The sequence below is a fragment of the Centropristis striata genome, chromosome 9 (assembly GCF_030273125.1).
Source record: "Centropristis striata isolate RG_2023a ecotype Rhode Island chromosome 9, C.striata_1.0, whole genome shotgun sequence".
NCBI lineage: Eukaryota > Metazoa > Chordata > Actinopteri > Perciformes > Serranidae > Centropristis > Centropristis striata.
The window spans coordinates 32,849,045-32,862,880 of NC_081525.1; the positions used below are offsets into that span (position 1 = coordinate 32,849,045).

The following is a 13,836-nucleotide window of genomic DNA, read 5'->3' on the forward strand; positions in this document are numbered from 1 at the left end:
CAGTAAAAAAAAAAAAAAGTACAAAAATAATCAGCATCAAAATGTATCAAAAGCAAAAGTATGCGATATGCAGAATGGCCCTACTGAGATTGTTTTATATATTCCAAATATATTATTGGATTATTATTATTGATGCATATATGTCAACATTTAAGTGTTTTAACTCTTGTTAAGATAGGGCTAATTTTAACTACTTAATATATTGTTATGTGGTGTAATTTATATAAAAAAGCTGACAGCTAAATGTAGTGGAGTTACATAAATGGAGATAATCAAGTAAAGCACAAGTACCTCAAAATTGAACTCAGAAAAGTTAAAGATGAACTGGACTGAATTAACATCATAACCTAAAAATACAACAGATGCACACAGCTTGATTTTATTACACATGATCAATGTCGTCATTTTATTTTGATAGTGCTACACATCCTCCCCCAGTGAGGACGGTGAATACACTGAGTTGTGATATAAACACATTCATTTCAAAGTCAATCTCACCTAAACAAATAAATTTGGTGCTACGTAAACATTTAATAAGTTCATATAATTAATATGATAAAATCTAACAATTTATTCAGCCTGTAACAATTCAATAAATATACACAAAAACAGTACAGCACTGAGCAAATTAATCCTGACAAAATGTTCATGTAAAATATCTAGACACCAAAAATCCGAGCTTTCTATAAAAAAGAGATATTTACAGTTCATCATGCACAGGCACACACACAAAAACACACACACACACGCACTCTTCATCAGTCACAAGAAGCAGAGGGGTCCCAAAACAACAGTGACCTCAGGGATTATGGGACATAAGGACTTAATCTCTACACCCAGATCTCTGACAGGAAGTAACTCCATATCACCACGGTGTAGCTCCGTGCTCCCCCGAACCATCACAACCACCTCCACCTGCAAAATGATAAAGAAAGAGAGAAGAGACATGAAGAGAACATGTTTAGCCTTCAGCACAGCGACCGACCATCTACAAACAATGTAAAATCTCCTATTGCTTCATTTAAATCCCTTTGTTCCCACATCCATAGGTGATTAAGTTGGAAACATTCAGTGTGAATGACAGCAGATGTGATTTGTTCATACTGGACTAATTTATACTAATTTTCTTTTTAAAGATATTTTTTGGGGCATTTTGTAGCTTTTTATTGATAGGAGAGATATTGAGAGTGAAAGGGGGAGACAGAGGGAAAGACATGCGGGAAAGGGCTCCGAGCCAGATTTCGAACCTGGGCCGCCCGCTTATGAGGACTGGGCCTCTGTGGTATGCGCTCTACCAGGTGTGCCACCGGGAACGCCCCATTTATACTAATTTTCAATCTGGTATTGTTATTAACTGTTGTACATATCTTTAAAAAGTTACTTAAATTGCCTTAGAGGAAAAAACATGTCTGCATCGGAAAAGACATGTATATATATTTTCCCCTTTCTATTGAGTTCAACCTTTTCACCAGCATCAGTCCTGATCATCACTACCAATTATTAATTACTTTAAAATGGCTTAATCTGGTGGAAAATAGTAAAAACTACAATTTTAGGAGATAGAAAGCCTGATTTAACAGAAAGCAGGATTTGATGCTGTAAGGACCGTGGGGTCAGAAATTATGGTTTTAATAACACAGTCAAAATTTAAAATGAGAAACCCAAGGGTTAAAAAGAAATTACTTTGATTTGACACAAGTACAAACATCACCAGTATCTTTTTGTTAACAGTTGCTAAATAGACAAAAATATATAATATAGAACAACTACAAATATTTAATTCTTACCTCACAGCCTTTCTTGGACACTATGGCGAGGTGTGAAATGATTTCGTTGCCAGAGTCTCCCAGTACGTGAAACATCCTGTTGGCTGAATTAGGTGTTTCAGCAGTACTGGACTGGTTTGCTGTACAGCCGATTGTCATGCGCTGGAAAGATGTGTGGCTGTGTAACCGCAGGAACCTCAGCTGGACAACATCCAGACCAGGGTACTCAAACTATCAGAGACAGAAATTGTTCAGTTTAAGTCTGAGGAGATTATGTTAGATTGTCTAAATGTTGCTAAATTAATCTACAAAGGCATTACCTTGCTTCCATTGGGCTGCTGACTGAACCACTGGACAGATGTCTTCTTTTCTGATTCCCAACATAATTTAATCTAAATAAAAGAATATCAACAATATTTCTAAAACCGTTGTTTATACCATCAAATTTGTGTATTTACATCCATCCAAAAAGTCTGAATAGAAATCCCCTTCTTTCCCAGGAGGTATTTTTATAAATGGACCCACACTGCTTTGGGTAAAACAGCTTTATGTATGCCGATTAGTTCCGATAAGAGGATATTACATACTGCCAGAATGTGTAAAAAACAAAAAACAAATACGAAAATAATATTTTGAGAAAAAAGTTTATGAGATTAAAGTGGCAAATCTACGAGAAAAAAATGCGCAGATTTATGAAATTTAAAGTGGTGAATCTGGGAGAAAAAAGTTGCTTTTTTTCCACTTTTTTCTCGTAAATCTGCGACTTTTTTTGGCACAGATTTGCCACTTTAAATCTCTAAAATCTGCAACTTTTTTTCTTGTAGATTTGCCACTTTAATCTAGTAAATTTGCAGCTTTTTTCTTGAAATATTACCTGAAGTTACCAAATATAGTTCTTTGCCTGATAAAGGGTTAAACCTTGAAGTTGATTTTTCCCCGTCCCCATGGCAGGGAGAGACAGATGATTCCTGAACTCTCTGAGCCACTGGCTGGTTATGTGATTGGCCACTACAGCGTGACATAGGGCTGCATCAAAGTAGCGTCTGTTCCAATGTGTGTGCTGCAGGCTGCTGTTTTTTTTTCAGGCATCCCCTGTTCCAGCCTAAACACACTATTGCACACACTACCCACATTCAAAAAATTTGATTACTGTTGTTTTAGTCTGAATGAATGTTTAGCATGCAAATAAAAACCCTTGTAGTTGAAAACAAATGGTACCTGGGATTGTAAAGGTTCAATGCAGGTTGTTCCTCCTGCTGTGAAGTTACAGAAAACCTTCACAGCATCGTAGGGACAGCCTTGGTTGGGGTCCATGTAAAAGTAACCTGAAAGATAATCAACGTCATGTCAGAACACTCAGATTCACTCGGTATACATTAAAACAGATAAACATATGCGCCTAGTGAGAGCGTCACCATCATTCAGATGTGGATGTATGAGTCCCAGCTCGTAGCAGGAGGTGGCAGGATCATCTTTGGTTCCCTGAGGCCAGCTGAAGGATTCCTCAGTCTCCTCTACTTCAGACCAGCGCCTGGACACAGACCTGGGCTGCTACAGAGGAGTCCATCATTCAGATAGTCAACCAGACTATCACAATAAAACAAGAACATTGTGTAATAAAAGTGTATTTCAGAAGAAAGCTTGTACCAACTTTTTGTGGTCCTTTCCTTCGCTTCAGGTGGGCAAGTGTTTGTCTGGATCTTGGTACATTTTTCAGTTTTGATCTTGTGCTCGGTCTGGTTTTGGGCCTCCGCTCATTACCTCGATCTGGTTTTGGCTCCGGCTTTGATCCAGGTCTTTGTGTTGACCTGCGCCTGCCTGGTGCACCTGGTTTTCCCTGTACAAAGCATGGTACAGACCTATCAGCAGTTTGTCAAATATTTTTTTCATTTTACTATTTGCATTGTAAGAACAAAATGTCTTACTGGAGGTCCACGCTTGCCCTTCACTCCTTTTGGTCCTCTCCTGCCTTCGACACCTTTCATTCCCTGTAAAGACACAAACACAGTCAGGCTCTGGCTGAGGATAAACAATGCATAAAGACTATTATTATTATTATTATTATTATTATTATTATTATTATTATTATTATTATTATTATTATATTCCAGAACCAACTACAAGTAATGAAAAAACACTGAAATCATTTGAAGTTGATGAGCTGTTTGCCAAAAAGCTCTCTTATACAACTGTGATTTCAGGATGCTGATATTTCTGCTGAACCAGAAATAGAAACAAATGCAACATCATTAAGAGAAATTTAAATAAAAATAATTTCTTACCTTCTGTCCAACCGAGCCCTAGAACAAACACAGAAATAATTTCAGTAAAAAAATGTCAGTAAACAATTTTATGAAGAAGAATACTTGATTCCTATGGTCTATGTCTAGTACCATCAGGTTGAATGCACTTATTGTAAGTCGCTTTGGACAAAAGCGTCTGCTAAATGACATGTAATGTAATGTAATGTAATATCAAAGCTACGTACAGCGAGTCCAAGGGAGCCTTTTCGTCCATGTGGGCCACGAGGACCGCTATCCCCCTGTGAAAATCAGTCAGTTGATTAACACTTTGCTCTCTGTTAATATCAGTGTGAAGAGAAGAGTTAAACTCACCCGCTTTCCTTTATGACCTTTTCGACCTTTCAGCCCCTGTAAACCTGGATTCCCCTAAGACAAAAGTCAGAAATGTCAAAGATCAACTGAAATGATGCCCTTTTTAAAATTTAAATTATTTCATATTTCAAATCGCTTCACCCAACCTTTAGTCCAGGTGGCCCAATAGGTCCAAGTATTCCCATGGCACCTGGGAGACCCTTCAGGTAAAGAAGACAGTTAACAACTGCTTTACCTTTAATAGTTACGTGATTCCCTGACAATGGGAATTTAAACAGGGATCACTGGATCTGCGGGGCCTTTCTGGTTCAATAACCAAAAGCATTTCAGACAGACAGTCTGGTGCACTGCATGTAGTGCCTTATAAACTAATAAAATAATTTAAAAATCTATACAAAACAGGTAACTAGTAAGACCTTAGAAAATAGGCTTAAATCGGAATGCACGATATTTGATATGTCAATATTTTACACCTCATTTGAACCAATACTGATACCAATATTTTTTTCACCCCGCGCCCAATTGCAGTGATCATCACGTCTCTTCTGTAGTGGAATTAACAACAGGAACATAGTTGATACCTAAAACTACCTACTTATAGACCTGGATGATGCTCTTCTTGAGACAATCATACCAATACGCACAAGCAAGTTAACATTACCTCTGTTCACTGGGAACATGTGAAGTGCGTTGTACGATTGTACAGCAATTAAACCCAAATTAAATAATATGGTGTTCTCTTTGACAGTAAATGATCAGTGGATATCAGTGCGTTGGCTGATGTCTGATAGTTCATTTTAAAGCCAGAACGTGCTGATAATAACGTGCATTCCTAGGCGTAATGTGTGCTCCTCTTTTAATGTGATGATGATCTAAATGTATATACAGCACACTTGATGGAACGAACCATGGATTAAATGAATATGAGAAAGTGTACTACTGTCTCATCCAGGTGAGGTGGTGCACTGTGCGTTTGACTTTTACCTTGGGACCAGTAACTGCAGACTCGCCCTTCTCTCCTCTTAGTCCTGGAAGACCCTGTATCAAGACCAGCAATGATAGAGATGGACAAGGTGTTATGTTAGGTCTATTATCTCTTAATAAAATGCTGCTCAACTAACGTGTTGACCTTTGGCCCTGTTGGTCCAGGTGGTCCTTGTTTTCCTTTTCGTCCAGCTTTCCCCTGAGACACAATAGAACATCAGTAAGACATGTTAAATACCAGCACAGTGAATTCGGGTGCATCTTTATAAAATAATATATCATGGAAAAGTTCATTTCCAGTAGCTCAAGTAAAATAGCCCCAACCAAGTATTGAGTCATATAGATGGACGTACTATTCAGAGGCCAACATTTCCATATTAAACATACTTTTTAAAATTGGTCTTTTGTAAAAAAAAAAATGTTTTGAGACACTGAATTTTAGGTCTTCATTAAATGTAAGACATAATCTAATATAATTAGAAGAAATAAAATAAATTAAGACATGACATGTTTCATTCTGTGTGTAATGGATCTATATAATGTGTTATTTCCACTTTTTGAATTGAATAACTGAAATAAACTTCTATGATATTCTAATTTATTGAGATGCACCTGTAGATAGATTAAAGGTATATACATATGGCCACACTGTTCTTACAATTACAAGTTTTGTATAACATTTAAATAAATGACATAATGTACCTTGAACCCTGGAGTTCCAGTGTTTCCCCTGATCCCAGGAGATCCAGGTTTTCCCTACAACATAATGTTTTAATGTCACAGAGGCCAAACATAGAAAGATATTTATGAATAAGAGATTATTCACAGGGTTTTATGGTGTAGGGACGCACATTATTCACGTCTGTTTTGGAGCTTACCATTTTGCCAGGCCTGCCAGGTTTTCCAGGAGCTCCTATGAAACCATTATCCCCCTTTGAGAGGAGCGGGGAGAGATTCAATTTAGTAAAAAAAAAAATAAATAAATGTAATAACAGGCTAAATTGTTGCATTGTTAATTTTTACTTACTGGGTCACCCTCATTACCCTCAACTCCTAGTAACCCATCCAAACCACTTAGACCCTGAAACACAGATCACATGAGAAACCTCTGTCAACACATTTTTCACTTTAGAAAAACAACATCACATGTTACAGTGTAAACTTTTTGGTTTGCATGTTATTATTTTGTTAATACTTGAACTGAGCAGTGATTTCAGGTAGTAGTAATGGATTAAGTAATAGATATAGCGTATGTTTTTTCTCTGTTAGAAAAGATACTTGCGTTTTTCCCAGGTCGTCCTCCAGGTCCTGGTCTACCCAGAAGTCCTTCATTTCCCTAAAAACAACAACAGATTTTAAGATAAGCTCATTGCCAAAACTAAGATGGTGATGCACAGAGTTTAATATTGATTGGGTAATTTAATTAGATTAAATATCATTAGAAAGCGATTGTTTGCATTAAGAGACATGAAGTGCATAACTAAAGAAAACTGAAAAACATTCACACACATTATACCCATCCAGATATGTTAGTAAGGAGTACTGTATAAGATGTCTGTTATGGTTTTCAGCCCTGTCATGTCTGTTGTCTGATTTTCCATTTCTAAGAAGAGAGGCAGACTTAAACCATAAATTTGTTTTAGGGTACCTGGATCACAACAATCATATCTGAAGGTTAAAATTAAACTCACAGTTTTTCCAGGAGCTCCTTTGTTTCCTTTCCTTCCAGGCTGGGCTCTTTTACCCTTTATAGGGACAAAATCTCCACTGTTACATTTTCTTTGACTAGATTTAGATTTTCATCTGAAAAAAGCAATGGCCTCTACTTACCTTTGGCCCCTTAATTCCTTTAAATCCTGGAAGACCGGGGGGACCAGCAGGTCCAGGTCGACCTTTAGCTCCTGGAATGCCGATGAACCCCATCTTCCCAGCAGTCCCCTAAAAATACAGTCACACATAAATGAAACCATAACATGTCCTGTTTACTGGGGAAACAGACTTATGGTACTGATATAATTCAGTAACACTGAATGACCTCATTGCAAAGGCTTAGAGTTGGAAACTCCAATCCTTGTGACTTCAAATATTCCATCTCACCATTGTGCCTCTTGTCCCTGACTCTCCTTTTGCACCCTTTTCACCTCTGATGCCCTGGGGGATACAGAAAAAGTCGTTGCGTCAGTGTGGTTATTTCTTTACATGCATCATTAAAAAATGCCTGATCAGACTGAGGAAGTAGAACACATGAAGATATCCAACCATGTCTCCTTTGATGCCTTGAAGACCGAGCTTGCCTGTCTCACCGTGACTGCCCTGATTTGCACAAACACACAGCAGAGACAGCATTGACTGTACTTAGTGAACCCATTTCAGTTTGACAGATCACATTTGCAGCACTGAAGCATTTCACTGCATCAGAATTAGTCATCGGGACACTACACCTTTGTTCCAGGGATTCCAGCTTTTCCCTCAACACCTCTCTCGCCTGGCAAACCCTGAAAAAACACATGAATTAAGTGACAATCAAGTGTAAAAACACTAAGAATTATATAAACAAATCCAGCCTTAAGTTAAGTCACATTTGTTTTGTGTGGCAACCAATCAATGAAAGGCACGTATATTCAATCTTTGTGAAAGGCATTATGTATTTCACATCGTAAATAAAAACAAAGTGAAAAACAGCTTTTGCTGCCATCTAGTGGTTTAAATTGTCAACATGGTGCATGCATGATAAAATGTTTCGTTACAAATCTGGGTGACGATGTAACTACGTTGACACTTTCAGCTCATTAAGGTCAACACAAACACTTTATAAGGCTACAAAAGTCGAGTGTGGAGTTTCTATAGAATATGATTTGGTAAATACGTTAATGCCACATTAAGTCAAATAACACATACTGGTGTTGATGGTCCAATTTGTCCAGTGGGACCGATACTGCCAGGGGGGCCCTGAAATCACAAGAGATAAAAATTAAAGTGTTTATTTTGATCTGTGAAACAATAGGATATACAGCATCTCTCAATATAAATGATCTGCATCACAACTAAATATAGAATGAATGTCTAAAATTTTAGTTACCACATGAGACCAATCATACAGATATAGCTAACATAAAGCTCATCATGGTTGGTATTAGCACCATACAGTATTTTGGACATTAGTGACTTTACATGCACACTAATATTCTACTATTATACTGAATATGAAAATAGAATTTGATAGGGGTATATGTTATATAACGTTCACGTGTTCACGTTAATCTGAGTATGCACAGTGGGACGTATACGTAAATAATAGTGGAATATACATTTTTATTTTTTATTTAACCATTTAAATAGTTTAGTAGGAATATTGCCTATTTTTGTCGTAATAAAGGCAAAAAAATGAATATTTTGTAAATGTTAACGTAGTCAATAACGATCAAAGAGTCCAGCTGTGTTACTCACAGTATGTCCCAAAAGTCCCTTCTGGCCTTTGGCCCCTGCTGCCCCAGTGTTTCCTCCTGGTCCAAATGGTCCAGACAGGCCTGATGTACCTCTGGTACCTGGCTCACCCTGTGAAAGCATAATCATCATCACCACCACCACCACACATTTTGGACTTTAAACCAAACTTTAAGAGTTCACTTGCAGACTTTGACTACAGCATCGTTTCAGTTCAAGTCAAACATGGCTTCTGACCTTGAGTCCTGGAAATCCTGGTTGTCCTCTGTCCCCTGAAGAACCGCGGTATCCCTGCAAAAGAGGGTTAATGGTGGGCAGAGGGGACACATTGACCTGCTTTACTTCATATTTCTCACACGCCTTAGAAGACTGCATCAATATTTATATCAGGGCCTGTGAGGCTGCCTGACATTTGGATTCTGAGGAGGACTGATGCACTTTCAGAGCAGAAACAGACAATTGCCTGTAAGAGATAAGGGCTACAATATTCTAGTAAACTTCACTTTAGAAAATCTCCTATCCACCTGTTTCCCTGGTGGCCCCTTTGCTCCCTGTGGCCCTTGGTTGCCTCTGTTGCCTTCGGCTCCCTTCGGCCCTTTCTGTCCAGGAGGACCAGTGTTTCCCTTTTCACCCTGAAATGTAAGTAAAACAAATGGTTTCCAAAGTTTGACGAAAGCATTTGTTCCATGCAGGATAGTATGGACCATGATGAATGTGTAGTAGAAAAAGGAAACTTTTATCCAGAGTTCTGACAATAAAGGGACACATTTACAAGCTGACATTTACTCACAGATCTGCCTTTTTTTCCAGTTGGCCCCTCAGGTCCCTTCAGTCCAACCAGACCCTAAACAAAAAAGCACTGAGTTACTCATACACATGATCAAGCTACATACTGTATCTCTAATCCTGAGTTTTAAGAAAGTCTGACATTTTAGTGCCTTTGGATTCAGTTAAATGAGAAAACATATAAATCAAATCTGTGACAAACACAGTCTAATCAATCTACCTCCTCACCATCGAGACCAGCAACTCCCTCCTGCCCCAGAGCTCCTCCGGATCCCTGAAAATATGACAGAAACAACTGAGTGATGAATCGTTGAACTGACTGCTTCTGAAATGGTTTCACAGACCAATCCATCACTATGCTACTCTTGTACACATCATTTCCTGGAGCATCTTCAAAGTAGCTCAGTGAAAGAAAAGCTTTACCTTGTCTCCTTTGACACCCGCTGATCCAGTTTTTCCCTGAGGTCCATCTTTTCCCTAAATGTAGAGAGAGTAAAGCAGCAACTGCTCAAAAAAGACTTCATATTCCTGCTGTACAACCCACTCTCAAGGTGCCCCGAAGGAAGACTTGTTCATGGTGAGCTTGGTGCTTGGAGTAATACATTACATAGTAGGCAGTTTCATCCTGATCGTGATTGAGATCCTGTTGCGTGGAAGCCCATTAAAGAGATAGTCTGTAGGGTTGCATGAGGTACTTACCCATTGTCATTGTATAACCTTCAGATGAGATGGATAAAATTCAAGGCAGGAAATGAATGAGTGTTTTGCTGCTGACAGGGACGGCAACAACACGTATTTTAACCACCACCGTATTCTGTCCAAAACAGCTGATCTGCAGCAGGGCTCGAAGCAAGTTTTCTTATGCATAGGAACATAGAAAGTTTTATGATTGAGCAAAAGTAGTGCCAAATGAATCGGCTGTGGATAGCAATAGTAATTGGAGGACATATTCTAAATAAAGCATACACATTAACATTTTTACGGTGAGCCTTTGTTTACGTGGTTAAAAAAAACGTTTTGTGTCAGTCCCTGTCTGCAGCTATACATTCATTCATTTCATGCCTGGAGCGTGTGTATGGTTCTCCAAACTGGGAACATGCAGAACATCATCTACTGCAGGTAATGACTGACTGTGGGTAAGTACCTCGTACAAACCCACTTGGAAAATTCTGAACTATTCCTTTTAAAGAGTCGAGGCTCTACATTGCTATGTACAACAAGCATTTCGGAGTTGGAGAGAAAATGTTGCTAATAGCATGTGCATGCAGAAAATCAATGCTTAATCAATTTAACTATATATATATATATATATATACAGTACAGGCCAAAAGTTTGGACACACCTTCTCATTCAATGTTTTTCCTTTATTTTCATGACTATTGACATTGTAAATTCATCAAAACTATTAATGAACACATGTGGAATTATGTACTTAACAAAAAAGTGTGACATAACTGAAAACATGTCTTATATTCTAGTAAGCAAAGGGTGGCTACTTTGAGGAATCTAAAATACAAGACATGTTTTCAGTTATTTCACACTTTTTTTGTTAAGTACATAATTCCATATGTGTTTATTCATAGTTTTGATGCCTTCAGTGAGAATCTACAATGTAAATAGTCATGAAAATAAAGAAAAACGCATTGAATGAGATGGGTGTGTCCAAACTTTTGGCCTGTACTGTATATATATATATATATATATATATATATATATATAGTTAAATTAATTAAGCATTGATTTTCTGCATGCACATGCTATTAGCAACATGTTACTTTACATACCGTACATCCCAAGTTTATACTTAAGAACAAAAGCATATATATAGACTTACTGGGTAACCTGTAACTCCGAGAGGGCCAACTGGACCTCGCGGCCCCTGGTCACCTTGGAGGCCACGGGGCCCAACCTCACCCCATGGTCCGATGTTACCTTGGACACCCTGGAGGAAAGAAAGAAAACATGTATTCAGAAAAATGAGATAAACCCATTTTCTCTGTAGTAAAATCAGTTTTTATTGTTGCCTGGAGAATGCTAAGTACTAAGCAGGATCAACATGTATAAGTGTCATCTGCATAGAAGTGTTAAGGAGTGTAGCTGTGGCACAGAAAGGCTCTCAGAAGAAGGGCAAGGTGATAAATCAATGATCAGTTTAATAAGTACATGCTACACTAGCACACGTACAACAGTCTACTCAGCCTCGTAACAGAGAGATTTCACTCTCTCTCTAAAAGTTTTGAACCAAGCTCAACATTTGTGCAATAGTTCTTACATTTGTTTGCATTTTATGCTGAAATAAACAAAATACAGATCATCTTACAGGAGATCCTCTGTATCCCCGTGGTCCAGGCATGCCCATCTCACCCTGAGCACAGAATAAAAGTAAAACATTTGTATTCAAAACTTGACAACATTGACATAAGGCTACAATAAAACAGAAAATGATTCACTTACTGGACTGCCCTGTTTACCTCTTGGTCCTTCTTCACCTCTCTTACCCTTCACAACAAACATAACAAGGTGAACTCCATGTCAAGTTTGCAGGATGTACTGTATTATCATGAGTGGACACATTTGTCCAACATGACAGAATGAGGCATCTTATAATAATGACAAATGTACAGTATATTCTGATAAAAATTCAAGCATTGACAAAAAATAAGGACTAAATACCTTTAAGCCTTCACTTCCTGGAAGCCCTCCTGTGCCTTCTTTACCTTTAACCCCCTAAAGAAAACCAACAGTCCTTTAATCTCAACATCATCATCCCACTCCAAAAATATGATATGGCACTACAAGACTTTTTAAGCGCAGATACTAAAAGAGTTTGATCTGTTACATCCTAAAAAAACCTTATGGTGATGTTGTAACTCACTCTCTCTCCTGGTTTTCCTGGTGTCCCCTTCATTCCTCTGGCACCAGCTTCTCCCTGTTGATTGAAACAATTATACATCTATGTGAATCAACATTTTATCTACACCACCAACTCATATACTCTGTAATGCTGAGTAACCTACAGCAACACTGAGATGCCATCTTCTTTTATTTAATTAAATTAAACAATCAAATTTCACCCTAGAGAGGGTGAGGTGAGGTGTCAGGTGATAAACACTCACACTCTTCCCCACGGGTCCTTGGAGGCCGGGAGCTCCTGTCTTCCCAGGTAATCCCTGTGGAAAATATTCAGTAGAGTATCAATTAGCAAGCAAATGTACTTTTTCAGTGTTGATTATAAAGAGGATAACTCACTTTTGGTCCTGGAGGTCCAGTGTTCCCGCTCATTTCATTTGCACCAATGCGTCCCTGATAGAAGAGTCATATTAGATTATCACATATAGTCATGGAAAAAAATATTAAACCATTGTTTTCTTCAATTTCTTGTTCATTTAATGCCTGGTACAACTGGTACATTTGTTTGGGCAAATATAATGATAACATCAAAAATAGCTGATAAGAGTTTAATTTAAGAACAATTTTGCATGGTTTTCTTGATAATAACCAAAATCAGTATCAAGAAAACCATGGAAAATGTCTAGATATCAGCTCTTAAATTAAACTCTTATCAGCTATTTTTATTGTTATCATTATATTTGTCCAAACAAATGTACATTTAGTTGTACCTGGCATTAAACAAACAAGAAAGCAAGGAGAAAACAAGGGTGGTTAGATGGGTAATCCGGCCCCACTGAAGAGCAATTTTGGAGAAATATAGACTGTAAAAAAAAGTTCAGCAAATTTAAGATAGCGGTGGTTTATTGCAGCTGGCTGTTTGATCATCCTAATTTTGGTGTACTCAACAGTTTTTACTTAGTTTTTCATATAAATCTCGAGGAATACCAATCTTATGGCAAAAACAATTCTTCGTTCTCTTCATCTATTTGGAAAAATCGAGTTCATTAATTTGTATCGAGGTCTTTCTCGTCTGGAGGCCATGAATGCATTAACTCTCAACTCTGAGTTGATATGAGACTGGACAAAGTGGGAAAAATGAATATAACATATTGTTGTTTGGACTCACCAAGGCTCCATGAGGTCCATCCTGCCCCCTGTTACCTAAATGACCTTGAAATCCCTAAGACGAAACATAGAGTAAGATTTTCTGTCTTTGATTGATTAAATTTAAAATGTCTCTATTTCTATATTGGAATGAAAGGATAAATGACATTCAGCGACTTCAACTTTAAATTACAAAAATAGTTACACAATCACCATCCAAGAATTTAAATTTGAAATGAAACTAT

General features: G+C 37.8%; 2 protein-coding genes across 2 annotated transcripts; both read right to left on the bottom strand.

Annotated features, from left to right (window-relative positions):
* Positions 1–382: 382 nt before the first annotated feature.
* Positions 383–6,697, bottom strand: LOC131977184 (collagen alpha-2(XI) chain). The gene is made up of 14 exons (XM_059340386.1): positions 6,644–6,697; positions 6,393–6,446; positions 6,244–6,297; positions 6,068–6,121; positions 5,511–5,564; positions 5,366–5,419; positions 4,382–4,435; positions 4,049–4,066; positions 3,692–3,754; positions 3,182–3,317; positions 2,985–3,091; positions 2,087–2,158; positions 1,788–1,997; positions 383–915 (listed from the first exon to the last, which is right to left on the bottom strand). Exons 1-14 carry the CDS (start codon positions 6,695–6,697, stop codon positions 763–765), a joined length of 1,137 nt encoding a protein of 378 aa, XP_059196369.1. The 3' UTR covers positions 383–762.
* A 1,103-nt stretch (positions 6,698–7,800) lies between these two features.
* Positions 7,801–13,633, bottom strand: LOC131977185 (collagen alpha-1(XXV) chain-like). The gene is made up of 11 exons (XM_059340387.1): positions 13,614–13,633; positions 12,712–12,765; positions 11,430–11,537; positions 10,019–10,072; positions 9,824–9,869; positions 9,600–9,653; positions 9,334–9,441; positions 9,047–9,100; positions 8,813–8,920; positions 8,264–8,314; positions 7,801–7,860 (listed from the first exon to the last, which is right to left on the bottom strand). Exons 1-11 carry the CDS (start codon positions 13,631–13,633, stop codon positions 7,801–7,803), a joined length of 717 nt encoding a protein of 238 aa, XP_059196370.1.
* Positions 13,634–13,836: the final 203 nt, after the last annotated feature.

Excerpts from the sequence above, each read along its gene's own strand:
- LOC131977184 (XM_059340386.1), bottom strand. The coding sequence starts at position 6,697 with ATGAAGGACTTCTGGGTAGACCAGGACCTGGAGGACGACCTGGGAAAA. Across the intron at positions 6,122-6,243 it reads CTGGCAGGCCTGGCAAAATG|GGAAAACCTGGATCTCCTGG; the intron begins GTAAGCTCCAAA and ends ATTATGTTGTAG. Across the intron at positions 3,092-3,181 it reads ACATCCACATCTGAATGATG|GTTACTTTTACATGGACCCC; the intron begins GTGACGCTCTCA and ends ATTATCTTTCAG.
- LOC131977185 (XM_059340387.1), bottom strand. The coding sequence starts at position 13,633 with ATGGACCTCATGGAGCCTTG. Across the intron at positions 11,538-12,711 it reads AAGGACCCGTGGGGAAGAGT|GGTGTCCAAGGTAACATCGG; the intron begins GTGAGTGTTTAT and ends TCTTTCCTCCAG. Across the intron at positions 7,861-8,263 it reads AAATTGGACCATCAACACCA|GGTTTGCCAGGCGAGAGAGG; the intron begins GTATGTGTTATT and ends GTGTTTTTTCAG.